This window comes from Ruditapes philippinarum, unplaced genomic scaffold, assembly GCF_026571515.1.
Source record: "Ruditapes philippinarum isolate M1 unplaced genomic scaffold, ASM2657151v2 ctg1096_1_1_1_1, whole genome shotgun sequence".
Lineage (NCBI taxonomy): Eukaryota > Metazoa > Mollusca > Bivalvia > Venerida > Veneridae > Ruditapes > Ruditapes philippinarum.
Window position 1 is genome coordinate 129,624 of NW_026867118.1, and position 14,414 is coordinate 144,037.

Here is a 14,414-nt window from a genome sequence, read left to right on the forward strand (position 1 = left end):
AGAGTTGAGAGATTTGGCATGTACAATGTTATGCTGACAAAGAGTGAAATATTTTTACAAGACATGGGTTTTAAATTGTATCAATATTCTAATTTTAGAATCAGTATTAAATCAACTGTTTAATATCTACAGGGTTATTTAATGACAGCCCTATCTACAAGTTTATATATAATATATTATGTTCCTGAGGTCAAAACTGACCAAACCACGAGGATCAATTAGTTTATGCACACATTTAGAATGATATTTAGACCTTGTGGAAAACTACATGTATAATGCACAGTGCTTTTATATTGATTACATATCAATACTTAACAGTGAAGTAATATAGTTTTTGCCAGATTTTTTTTATGCTGCAGCATTTGTGATGCAGTGGCATATAGCAATTCACATGTGTTACACATGTGAATTGCTATATGCCACTGCATCGCAAATGCTTAAGTGTTTAGTGTGTAATATAGTGAACTTAAAAAATCTTCTTGTGAAAAACCACTAGTCCAATTTAAACCAAACTTGTCAGGATTGTTCCTTGGGTGAAGGGCTTCCAAATTTGTTAAAGAATTCGATTCCATGCAATTATCTGGTTCACAAGATCCTATAGCATAGATATTTTGCATAAGTTAAAATTGGCCCTGCAAAGGTCAATGTTATATGTGAATTTCTCAAATTAAATGTTTAATCCAAGTATAAATAAAGTACATGTACAGCTGTACATCAATTAATAATATGAATTAAGAGAAGCACTGACAGCCTGACAACCAGATGGCTGCACAGTCTCAAACAAGTATACCCCCCTTACAATTTGTGTTCTAAAATATTTATATTATTGCTTTTCAATGCTGAACTGAAAAGTGGGCCAAAAAATTACTTAACTGTGATGAACGGTACATAAATTTTATTTTTAATGTCAAAACACAGAAATTTCCTAGAAAATCATAATAGATATACATAAGAACCTGGAACTTCTTTATTGTGAAATTAAAAACTTACCTTATCTTAAAAATTTCAAACATTTATTATGCGAACAATTGTTTAAAGGAAATACAAAGCTGAAGTTTTGAGAATGTAATAAAATCCACAGCATTTTTTTACAGCACGTCATTAAGAAACGTCCACAATTAGTAATTCCATTTTAGACCTTACATTGAATACTGGTCTAAAAGTAAATCATTTACTTCTGCAAATTTAGATATTGTTTTTTTAAAGCTCTTTTTACCTAGAAATGCCCACAAGTACTCCCTATTTAAGATTCTAACATCGAAGACTGATCTTAAAGTAAATTTTTTCAACTTCTGCAGATTTTCGTTTTAATCAATACATATAGTCGTTACACAAATCACACTTTCATATCGTTAAAAAGTTTGTTGAGATCTTTTTCTTCTTTCTCGATCATCTCAAAAGCTTTCAAAACAGCGTCTGAAAATTGCACGTCTTCTTTAAACAACAGATAATTGAGTATCAGTTTTGGGGCATGTAGTTTATAAACTGATTTCTTTGAAAAATATGAACATTTCATCAATTGTAAAACAATAATCTTCCGACATTGACTCTGTAGACTGTGTACCTCACCTAAAATAGATGAAAATAAAGTTTTATTACATATACCTGCACTGTATACGAGTGTCACTAAGGTTTGTTGATATACCTTCTCATGGCAAATATTATTTCAGTAAAATTTCACTAAAGTAATTATACTGATTTCATACAAAGTTATTATTGGAGATTGCAAAACTTTAAAATATAAATAATGATTGTAATTGATTGTAATTAAAGTGTTGGGCCATGTGGTTAAGGTTGTTGACCTCAAATCACTAGCTCCTTGCTGCTGTGGGTTTTAATGGCATCATGGACCTTGAATTCTTTCAAGTGAGGTATCCAGTTAACTTATGGAACATCGATGGTTCTACTTGGGTGCTCAGTTGTGCTTGAAATAATGCACAGAAGGGCACCTGATGCCTTCACATAACCTTTATAACACAATCCAAAAAAAAATGTTTATGAACACTTTTTTTTATGAACACAATTTATATCATCTAGTAGATAGAAAATAAATATTTCATGAGTGGCAAATACTAATATTTGATCATTTTCATACCACAAGATGAAAACAAGAAACATGGCAATGCCATGAAACCAGGTTTTCAATTATCACCATTGTAGATAAATATGTTGTATTTGAAATACAAATACAAGCAACAAACAATGTAACTATGTGCAATGTAAAACATGAATAATGTAGGAGGAATTGCCACTGAAGAAGTGTTCACTATAATATTATGTATAAGGAAAAAAACAAAGGGCCATAATTAGGTCAAAAACTATCCAATCACAAAACCCCGACAATATGTGCCAGGGTGCTTGATGACAAAGCTTCTGTGAAAGTTTGAACAAAATCCGTTGAGAAATGTAGGACGAGTTCAGCACAGAAGAATTTGTTCACTATAATTATATTGATAATTCTGTATAATGAAAAACAAGTTACAAAGTAGACATGAAATAATATATCATATCTTTTTTAAATTACCTCCAAAGATGATATGACCTTTGACTGCCAAATCAAGTTAAAATCATGTAAACAGGATTTTCAATGTTAATGTCACTGTGACCTTGACCTTGGAGCCAGCCATGCGGAACATGCGTTCTGCACGTCATCTTGATGTGGTAAACATTTGTCTGAAGTTTCATCAAAATTCTTCAAAGGGTTGAAGAGTTACAGAGCGGACAGGATTTTCAATGTTAATGTCACTGTGACCTTGACCTTGGAGCCAGCCATGCGGAACATGCGTTCTGCACGTCATCTTGATGTGGTAAACATTTGTCTGAAGTTTCATCAAAATTCTTCAAAGGGTTGAAGAGTTACAGAGCGGACAGGATTTTCAATGTTAATGTCACTGTGACCTTGCCCTTGGAGCCAGCCATGCGGAACATGCGTTCTGCACGTCATCTTGATGTGGTAAACATTTGTCTGAAGTTTCATCAAAATTCTTCAAAGGGTTGAAGAGTTACAGAGCGGACACAATTTCGTTTGACGCCCGCCCATCCGCCCAGCCGCCCATCCGCCCATCCGCCCGCCATACCCCAATCTAATAACCAGGATTTTCAAAATTGAAAACCTGGTTAATAATCCTGTATTTATAAACTTGAATTTTCTATTTATTATACATGTATACACTGTTTTACCAAATTTTCTGTAAAATTATTTGTTTCCACATGATAGCTTTTGACTAAGTTTATATTTGGCATGCCAGTAAGCATATTAAAAGACAAGTTTGATTTTCGGTGCAATCAAAATATTATTGAAAGAGTTATGCCCCTTTTAAAGCAAATTTTCTATAAAATTATTGGTTTCCCCAAAAATAACTTTCACAGCGAGTTTTCTCAAAGATAACTCAAAGGATTTACACTGAAGGCATTTTTTGTCAGCGATTTTGTCTTTTATTTGCTTTTGGGCTTTATAATGTTGCCCCAATTTTTAGCAGAGCTCTTAACTGAATGCTTTAATATTCAAAATACAGTAATGCTATATCTATGCACAAATTTGGCAAAAAATGCTTGAATTAAAGCATTACTTTTTAAAGTAATTCACCCATATCAGACAACAGTTGTACATCTTCTTTCACCATCAAACAAAAAATCCAGCAAATTATGTGTCACAGACTTGTAAGAGTGTCTTTACCTGAATTAAGCATATTCTTAAATTCTTTTCCCATTTTCTCTTTTAGTTTTTCTTCTCTTTTGACAGTTGCAGTATATGTAGTCAAATATAACTGTAGTTTACGTATACAAGATTGCTTCACTGGAATATTACAAACAGACGTGTCATCATCCAAAAGTCTGAAAATTAAAATTGCAAGCATCGAGAATATTTTCAGATTCATTTCTAAATCCAATGTGCATGCAACATTTTTCTACTCATCTCTTAAATTCTTCACTTAATTACAAGCAGACAAGGGGATTTTTTTTAAAAATCAAAGAGAGGTTATCAAAATTCATTGTGAAATCCTAGAGAGGTTATTAAACTCATTGTTAAATCAAAGAGAGGTTATCAAATTCATTGTGAAATCCTAGAGAAGTTATTAAATTCTTTGTGAAATAATAGAGATGTTATTAAATTCAATGTGTTATCAAATTCATTGTGAAATCATAGATGTTTTTAATTCATTGTTAATTTATAGAAAGGTTATTAAATTAATTGTGAAATCATAGAAGGGTTATTAAATTCATTGTGAAATAATAGAAGGGTTATTAAATTCATTCACTGTGAAATCATAGAGGTTATTAAGTTCATTATGAAATCATATACCAGAATTAAAGAATTAATACTGAATGTTGTAAAGAGGTAATACAGTTCTACTAAGGGCAGCACTGTGGAGGTTACACTGTATATACCATTTGCAAAGTACAATGTTATCTGGACACTTACTTGTGTGTGTCAATAATTCCCCTACTGCTATTTCCTTTCACTGTATACTTCAACATAGCACAGAAATACCCAAGAGCGCATGGTGCCATAGAAACATGGTCAAGCCAATATCTGGGAAAGTGAACATTTACACCAAGTCTCAACATTAATATGAATACAGGAAAATACTTATAACCATTCTCAATAACACATCCAATGCATTTCCGTAATGCAAATTCATCCCTTCTTAAACACTCCTCTAAGAATGGTCTAAACTTTTTTGTTAAAAGCACTGCAGGTCTTGTCCTAATATCAAAACTAAAGGGATTTCTTTCTGCCAGGTAGTTCAAGTTCTTTTCTCCACTATAAAGATTTGAAAAGAATGGATTGCCAAGAAGAATTCTGAGGCACTCTTCGGAGTCTAGACTTGCTGCTATAGCTACAGGGTTAAAGTTTACTCTTATTTCAGGATCAAAATCATTCATCTCCCATATGAAATTTGTAAGATCAGTTGCAGGTGTTAAGATCTCAACACATCTGAAAAAAAGTTGAATCTGTATGTAAATAAACTAAAACCAGCAAATAATAAGAAAATACAACTATCTTATACAAATATGGATAGAAAATGTATGAACAAAATATATGATCCTCGACCTAATTTGAAAATTCAATGACTTGACCTACTGGCCCAAATACCCACTTAGAAAGTTCTTTGACCTACAGACCAACATTTACTACTATCAAGTTCTTTACCCTTCTGACCAAAATAGTCAATGAGCAAGTTTGTTGAATTGATATTCCCAAACGTACAATGAGACTCACTTGAATGAATGAATGAATGAATGGCAATAGAGAATAAGTACAGTAGCCACATAAGTATCCTCTAGGAAGTTAATTAAGTCAGACAAACAGAATATCCCTTTTTTCGATTTTTAATGGCAGGGGATAATAAGAAAGATTCTTGACCTATAAATCAAAATAAATACTAGAAAATACCTTAACCTACTGACCCATCTATACACTTTGATAGTTTCTCAACCTACTGACACAATTACTCAATTACAAAAAGTCCTTGACCTACTTACAGAAATCATTATTTAAAAGTTCCTCGACCTACTTACTTAAAACGCAAATTTATAATATCCGATAATAAATGGCAATATTACTTTTTTGTCACAAGTTAATACCATTCTATTGTTGGATCTTATTTGACTCTCAATCACCTTGACTTTTGATCTGTTTGCTACAAAAAGTCAAGGTCACTTAATGACCTAATTTTTATAATTGAAAATTCTATAAAATCTCACAGAAAACACTTGCCACTTACTGATGAAAAAAAGAATGGTCAGTCATGACCAATATAAAATACTTACTCCTTGTTACCTCTATATAAAGCCAACAGTAGGGGTGTATAGAGAAAGCCTGGTTTTATGTCTTCAGCACTTATACCAAGATCAGCATCAGCTCCATTTTGAAGCAGGATTCTGACACAGTCCACATTATCATTCTGCGTGGCCAGGTAAAGTGGAGTAGCTAGGTCAAAGGCTGCTTTGTTCACAAGCTCTTTCTTGAATACATTCCCTACAATTCATATAACAAACAAGACCTGTTAGTGGGACTGCATGCTTGAAGATTCTAAGTGCTGGATAGTAAAACAAGAGCCTGGATAATGTATTTTTTTTAAGTTATACTCGTAAAAAGGGCTATAATTCTGTCAAAATCAAAGTTAGAGTTATTCGCTTTGGAAATTTACCTTCCATTATGCTCTAAAATAGGTATGTGAAGTTTCAACCAATTTTCTTCAATAGTTTTGGAAATAGCAACTTGCACACAGACACTTAACCAAAGTGTGATACTGATGCCTCTGTGTGATAGCTCTCTCTTTTTCTTAAAAAAATCGAGCTAAAAATCACTGATAAATGTATTATAATGTGACATTATTATTTTATCTTACAACTTGTGGTGTATTATGTATTCTATTGCCAACTCCTAACATGCATATTGGGAAAAAAATTATAACTTACAAAATTACAAGACAGAATAAGCATACCTATTAATCAAGTTATCCTTTTAGAATTTACTTTGTTTCATGTGCCTGCAGTATTGTCATGCTGGTAAAATTGTATCCATAATGCAGCATGATTTAAGCATTTCAAGGAATTATCGTGGTTAATGAAATTTGTGACTTTTGTTTATTTAAAGCACCAGACATTTATTTATATATTTGGGTTTTAAGTCACTCCGCCACTCATGTACTGTAATCATATGTTAATTTCCAATTTTACTGATAGAGGACTACCTCATGAGATCAGGTACTCCATATGCAATATTTAATACATAAATGGGGACCTTAGTAGAACCACTGACATCCTGTAACCTATCTTAATGGCTTCCTTACATGATGAAAGATTGTAAAGTTCTTTGCGAGATTCAAATTAAGGGCTTAAGTCAAATAGCTTGGCCAGAGATGCCCCTGAACATCAGACATTGTGATTCATAGAGATGCCATTTTAGAGAAGGATTCTGACAGTCAACATTTTCATTTTCAAATGTTAGCATCTCAAACAGTTATTACTGTCTTTTTTATGAGGGAACAAACAGTTGTAATTCGTAAGTCTGAAAATTATGCTTTAAAAGCACCTGGTAAAATTACTAATCTTAATACAATGTATCTGCAAATGATAATTATAGGCATTTATACTACTTTGATTACCTCTATCATGAGCACAGGTTAATATATACTGTAAACATTTTGTCCTTCCGAACTGGGCAGCAGTAAATACAGCAGTTAGACCAGATTCATCTTGTAAAGTAAGGTTTATACCAGCCTCCACCAAACATTTGACCAATAGTAAACTGTTACTATCGTCATGGTGATGTATCACCGCATGTAATGCTGTATCTAATGTGTAGATTTTTCCATTTACATTGGCACCCGCACCCAGTAAAAGCTTCATACATTCTAAACTCCCGTTAACTGATGCTGGAATGTAATTAGCATTATCAATTTCCTTAAATCCTTTCATACAAGGTTACTTATTAAACCATTATATCATAATATACTGTGAATTCACTAAATTTCGTTAACATGAAATTTTGTGATTTTGTCACAAAGAACATTTTCGTGGGTTATAAAATTTGTGAACTGTTTATTTTTCCAAAAGGTAAAATGTAAATTATGTCATGCAAAATATATTTTCAGCAGATGAAATAAAATATTGTTGGATCTTGAACTTTTTTAATTCACGAAAATCGCGAAAATTAATTCCCCACAAATGATAATGATTTTGCAGTATCTTTATTTTCCTGCATCAATCAATAGTATGGGGACTTTGTTTTACCTACCTTCCCATAGTGGAGAATACTCCTCATTTGTAGTGCTGTTAGGGTCTGCACCAGACTTGAGTAGACAAGATACACAATCAGAATGACCTTTCTTACATGCTAACATCAAGGCTGTTTGTTCCTCAAATGTTCTACTGTCAACATCTACATCTGAACAATGATAATAATAATAACAATAATAATTAAATAACAATAATTATAATAACAAGAGGGCCGTGATGGCCCTGAAATCGCTCACCTGTGTATAGGATCTTGGGGCGGGCTAATTTTAACCAAGGGGCTTTTTCTTAACCAACTTGGTAGGCACCCATTAGAAGATGTTTCATGATAAATATCTAAGCTCAAGCTCTTGGGGTTTTTAAAAGAAGATTTTTTTAGTTTTTACTACAGACATATAAGGAAAATCAGACACCCGGGCAGGGCAAATTTAACCCTGGGGCTTTTATTTGAACAAATTTGGTAGACACTCAATAGAAGATGTTTCATCTGAAATATCTAAGCTCTAGCTCTATGGGTTTTTTAAAAGAAGATATTTAAAGTTCTTTTCTTTCGGTTGCCATGGCAACCAGAGTTCTGCATGGAATTAAATTCTTTGAACAATTTTTAAAAGTGACCACCAAAGGAACATTCTTGTGAAGTTTGGATGAAATTGGTTTAGCGGTTTATGACGAGATGTCATTTAAAGTCAAAGTTTACGGACAGACGCCGGACGAAAGGTGATCACAAAGGCTCACCATGTCACTTTGTGACAGGTGAGCTAATAATAATGATGATAATAATAATATTAATGATCAACATTATTTTTTGTCCAATCACATTGTAGTATTTTTCAAATTTCTGCTTTGTCTAACTTTGGTTAATGTGTACTAACTAAATAAAATTCACTTAATCTGTCGTCTAACCGCAGTCTAACAAATTTCAATAATGCATTATATCAGGGAGGAGTTAGAGGTATGGTTTGCACTCTGATTTGTAAAATGTCAAGGTTAGCAAAACAATGCCAACATAAAAAAAAAATAGTCGAGGTCAGGTGTTTTCTAAATGTGAGGATACAATGAACTGATTTATTACATAGATAATACATGTTGGGTACACAGAGACAAATGATTGCATATTAACTTTTTTAAATCCTTTGAACTCTAAGAAAAATGACTATTATAAATTGCTGACTGTTTTAAACTTTATATTTTATAGAAAAAGTAACCAAAACATTATTTTCTTTCACTTGATAGGAATAAACTGCATTAACAATCATTGATATCAAGAATACAATGATTACATTTTTTGGCTGGAAAACTCATTGAAAATGGACCCCCTTCACACAGAAAAAAAATGAACTGTTTTTCAAATGAGCAAATCAATAGGGATTTTAAATGTTAGTGAATAACTTGAAGCTAATAACGAATTTGTATCAATGAATAATCTCTAATGTATTTTTTTCTCACATTTTCCATTTATTTTAAAAGGATGTACACATTTCATTAACTCCATTGTTTTTACCTAATTGCATCGTTTTTCGCTGTTTTTTCCAGACATATTATAAACATGATAGTCTTACTGTAGATAAAGGTATAAATTCTGTGACATTTCAGTAAAAAAATGTGCCTGGGCCATTTAATTAGCTTATCTAAATGTGACATGTAAGCAACTTAACAAGGTGTAGACATGTTGTAGAGCGAAAGGGCGGAGCTATAGGTGATTTAGAGAAATGCCTTGTTGTTAGTTGAAAAAAATAATGTTGATCATTAAATAGGTTAATGTTTAATAATATGCATTAACAAAAATAATTGGTCGCCTGCCTGCGGCAGGCTTGACCAATTATTTTTGTTAATGCATATTATTAAACACTAACCTATACATAATTATAACAAATAATAATATTTACAACAACAACAATAGCAACTGTCCACATCAATCTACACATCAACAATGATAATAATAACCAGGGCTACAGATAACATTTTGTGTATATTGGGTAATTACCCCTTATTTTGTGATCTATTGGGTTTTTTCTATTTTCTTTGAGTTCTTTCTGTCTTTTTTACCCTACCCCCTTTAACCAATTTGGGTTATAAAGTACAAGTTCATGCATTTTACCCAAAATTTTTGACCTTCATTGTAGACATTTGTAGGTTTTGTACGGTTATAAAAAAGCTACTTTCTACTTTGCTTTATGGTTTATTGGCCTAGGAGATTTCCAAGTTGCCTTATATAATTTAAAGGTTAAAACAGTTTGAAACAGTATGATCTGCCTGATGTACGCGTTAAGTAATAATTTTCGTCATTACGCACCAGTTCAAATGTAGTTTGTATAAATAAGAATTCATTTACTTTTTCTTACCCTTAGTTATTATTTCTATTGGGTTTTAAGACATTTTAATTGGGTAATAACGCAAATACGCATGTTATCTGCAGCCCTGAATAACATAATTAATAAATAATTATTAATTACAACAACAACATAAATAAATAATAGCAGCAGCAGTAACAACAACAACATTAAGCCCTACAATGTGCACATTTTTCACAAGTATTTAAATATTGGTACAACAGTAGAAATATATACTATCATTTAGATATTGATATAAAGTATTTCTTGAAAAAAAAAGCAACAAAAGTTGATAAAAGCATACTTTATTTCATTCCCTGGTTGATTCCGATATTCAATAAAAATGAAATTAAAACAGAACATATTAATACGAACAGAATTATTTAATTCAAACTCACCACATTTGAGGATTTCCTTGAGACATGCAATGTTACCATGGAATGCAGCTTCATGCACTGGTTGCCAACCTCGATTGTCTTTAACATCAACTGCTTTACCTGTAAAATAATATTTTTCTAATCTGTTTGTTTTTCTGTTTTTACAACCATTTTAACACATCTTTAGTCAGATTTGCACATGTTCCGTAAGCTAGATTTAATTATTGTCTGAGAATCTGTAATGCACTTGTACTAAATAACTTTTCTGAGCCAACATTAAAAGCACATTATGCCCTAAAATATTATAATACATATTTTTTAATTCTTTAGAAGTGGATTTAGAGAATGTTACATGTTAAACAATCAATAAAAGTAATGCTGAATGTGCAGTATTGTAATGTAAAAGTAGCAAAATGTAAACATAGTAGTATTTCGACTTCCACACAAAATTCTAATTCAATATGAATATACTAAATGCTAACAAAGCAAAATAATCAAAGATAGTTAATCTATAAGGCAAATGAGTTTTATTTTGGAAACTGTAACAAAATACCAAAAAAAGTTTTTTATAAAAGAAAAATGCTAGTATTTCTGAGGTATAATGGGCCTTTAAAGCCCCTACAGTCTCATCTGACATCATACAACTGACGACAAATCAAGCATTTTTGATATTGAAATTTTCTTGCGCAGAATTTCCTGACGAATTTGTGACCTGACTCAAAAATTATAGCCAATGAGAGGCCCAGCAAGAAATGCATGTAAGAATGTACCTGATCTAATTAATCTTTTCAATAATTTATTATCTCCTGACAAAGCTGCTGCTGCTACAGAGGAACTTGTATCTGGATATGCCTCTTGAAAATTCATTTTGATTAAATTCCTGAAGACTAAATAAGACATTCAAATTCAGAATAAAGATATAAAATCACAGACACTTGGGGTTTGGAGCTCAAAACGCCTTTAAAATCCAAATAAAATGCATATATGTCAATCCCAGCACATGTACTGATCATATATATCAAAAAAACTTAATATAAGCCGTTTTGAAAAAATTTCATATTTCAACATCTATAATTATTATAGATGTTGAAATATGAAATTTTTTCAAAACGGCTTATATTAAGTTTTTTTGATATATATGATCAGTACATGTGCTGGGATTGACAAATATGCATTTTATTTGGATTTTAAAGGCGTTTTGAGCTCCAAACCCCAAGTGTCTGTGTATAAAATAGTCATTCTTGATTAAATTATTTCAATTGCAGAAATTCATTGAAATCTATGAAATTCTTAGTGAATATGTCTAATTTAAATAAAAGAATGAGTAAACTATGTATAGGGTTTGGGAATGTGCATTCCTATTGCAGGTCAAGAAAAGTTGGTCTTTTCTTTAAAAAAACTGCCAGTTTTTTTAATGACACTTTATATTCTTATCGTGACCACTTTAAGTGTGTAGAAGTTTAACCATAACATAATTATCTACTTTGTGTGAAGCCAAAACATGTTTTATTTTATATTTACAAAGAGAACTTGGAGCAATTATCAAAATTTTCTAATATCAAATTTGAGAATAGTATATTTATTTTAAGTTAGTGTTTGGTAATGGCCAGGTAGAAAGAAATTGAAATTTATATAATAGTGAGATGAAAAATCACTTCTCAAGGTAGACTGGGTTACTAAGCTTAATAACGTTTGTTGCATGATAGGACTATTAGGTTCTTAACATCTATTGTGTACGGGAAGACAAGAAACAGCAGGAATGTGAATAAAACTTATACCCTGGGACCCTGGTAACAGCTATAGTATTTCATGGAAAATAGATGATATTTGTATATGTCTAAAGCTGTGAGTTAAGATTTAAACTACCCTTTATTCTGACTGGCTTCATTATTCATAAGGTGGATAAGTTATTTGTTTCCAGTATGTAATACATATTTTTACTGACAACTCTAATAGTCGTATCTGCAATGCTAATGTATAAGTGCCGACAAATATTGTCTTGCCAAAGACATATTGTCTAAAGGGCTAGCTATCTAGCCCTTCATTCTATCTTTCTCTTTACAGTTTTGCCACATTATGTTTTGTTATTTGAGTCAAAATCTAATAGAAATTTCACTATAACTCTTTTAACCGAAATGATAAATGTAAACAGCTGATTACTAGAGTGGGTGGACCAACGCTCGGCGTAAAAATACTATATTTGATATGGCGAATTCAAATCAACGTCAACAAACCTCAATGTTATATGTCCATTTTCAAGACCGATGATATTGTTTTAAATAGCCATTGTGTAAAATTCGCTAATCACATAATGATGTGCATGGCTGGAACTATAGATAGTCCGGATAAACAAGAGTGGTTTGCGTGAAATTGTACCATAGCTCGGCGTACAATACTACATGATGCAGAATTGTTTTTCGAATAAAATCTCTTTTTTATCTTATGAAGAAAACACATTGAATAAATTGTAACAACCAAATTAGGTTCATACATTTACAAGTACCCAACCTTTAATTTAAATTTTACAGCGCCAGAACTCTAGTGTTAAAAGATTTTAATAATTTATATGTTGCGGATTACGTACGGTTGTTTGTCTGCTATTAGCATTGTCACATGACTTTACCAGCAGTGAACCACACCAGGATAAAATGGTGAAAGATGTAAATAAAAGCACCAGTGACCTAAATCGGCGATAACTCGAGACATTTTCAGATATTCTAAAAAAAAGATTTTTTTACGCCGAGCATTGGTATGCGCCGAGCATTGGTCCAACCACTCTAGTGTACCGGTTTTGACAACAAAGGTGACATGAACTAGTGACTGCTAATACCACAGCATGCACAGTGGGACAACACAATGCTAGGATGGAAATTTTTTATCTGTCAGTCTTTTAAATTTTCACTTCCAGTTAGATGATATAATAAATTATTTCTTTTTTTTTGCTATTTTCAAACCAATACAATGGCTTTCTGTAGTTCTGGCTTCCATAACTTTATATGTCGCTTTTATTTTGATTTTGAGTGACAGTAAGTATACTGTAGCAGTACTATAAAACCTATTTGCTGAAGTCTCTTTAGCTACTGTAGCTTTCTGAAGGGGGAAATATAGCATGATTGATCAGAAATGGGGGAAAACTTGTAATCAAATTTAACGTGCATGATTTGTCTATCTGATCTCTAGGGACAGCTTTCTGTTTCAGAGTAACTGTAAAACACTGTAAACAGGTAAAGATTCGAAAAGTTAAAAAAGAACAAAAAAAACAACAGGTCATTCTTACCCTTGCTTGCTCTAATAACAAACTGTCAATTTCTGACTTTACCCATTTACATTCGTAGAAGTGTTTGGTTGTGTCAAACAGTTTGAACAGTTTATTGAATAACATTTGTAAAATTAATGGCGTCGCAAAATATAAGGGGCGTAAATGTGTAAGTGACATGCTCAATCAATCTCCCACGGTTGCTAAGGGAAGTAATCACTGTGACATACTCAACAGCGATTACGTCCCTTTCAACGTATTTCCATATGCATGACTGAAAAAAAGTTTTTATATTATTCTATTAAATCTACATAGGTTTTGGTAGAGCTATTAATTTATTTCATATTCTAAGATTTTTGGTACAGACAATTCGCGCTTAAATAGAAATTCTATAATTAAAATGTAAATGATACATTTTCATTCAATCACATGATTTTCCCGTGCTCTGCTTGGCTTTTCTACTTTTATTTTGTAACCACGACCCTACCCCTTTGGAAAGTCTAGGTTTAACCTTGAGCTGTAATTTAACCTTGAAAGTCCAAAGTGCCCATACTTCCGAGTCATTGCGGTGGTTTTAGCGCCAAAATGGTCGGAACATGACCACACGTACCGAGCTTCTGAGGTAAGAAAATAAAATGCTACTGTTTTCTCTATAGTTTTAACTGTTACCGTGGATCTAATTTGACCTGCGAGTTTTGACTGAAA

The 14,414-nt window shown here is 32.1% G+C and overlaps 1 protein-coding gene across 1 annotated transcript; it reads right to left on the minus strand.

Annotated features, from left to right (window-relative positions):
- Positions 1 to 4,401: 4,401 nt before the first annotated feature.
- On the minus strand, positions 4,402 to 13,859 carry LOC132734907 (ankyrin repeat and SOCS box protein 3-like). The gene is made up of 7 exons (XM_060721777.1): positions 13,731 to 13,859; positions 11,224 to 11,333; positions 10,475 to 10,573; positions 7,748 to 7,897; positions 7,116 to 7,385; positions 5,776 to 5,983; positions 4,402 to 4,939 (listed from the first exon to the last, which is right to left on the minus strand). Exons 2-7 carry the CDS (start codon positions 11,318 to 11,320, stop codon positions 4,420 to 4,422), a joined length of 1,344 nt encoding a protein of 447 aa, XP_060577760.1. The 5' UTR covers positions 11,321 to 11,333; positions 13,731 to 13,859; the 3' UTR covers positions 4,402 to 4,419.
- Between the last annotated feature and the right edge of the window lie 555 nt (positions 13,860 to 14,414).

Bases quoted from the DNA above. Each gene is read 5' to 3' on its own strand.
- LOC132734907 (XM_060721777.1), bottom strand. From the start codon at position 11,320: ATGAATTTTCAAGAGGCATATCCAGATACAAGTTCCTCTGTAGCAGCA. The intron at 7,898-10,474 runs GTGAGTTTGAAT...ATCATTGTTCAG, and splicing joins CAAGGAAATCCTCAAATGTG to ATGTAGATGTTGACAGTAGA. The intron at 4,940-5,775 runs GTAAGTATTTTA...ACTTTTTTTCAG, and splicing joins TTATATAGAGGTAACAAGGA to ATGTGTTGAGATCTTAACAC.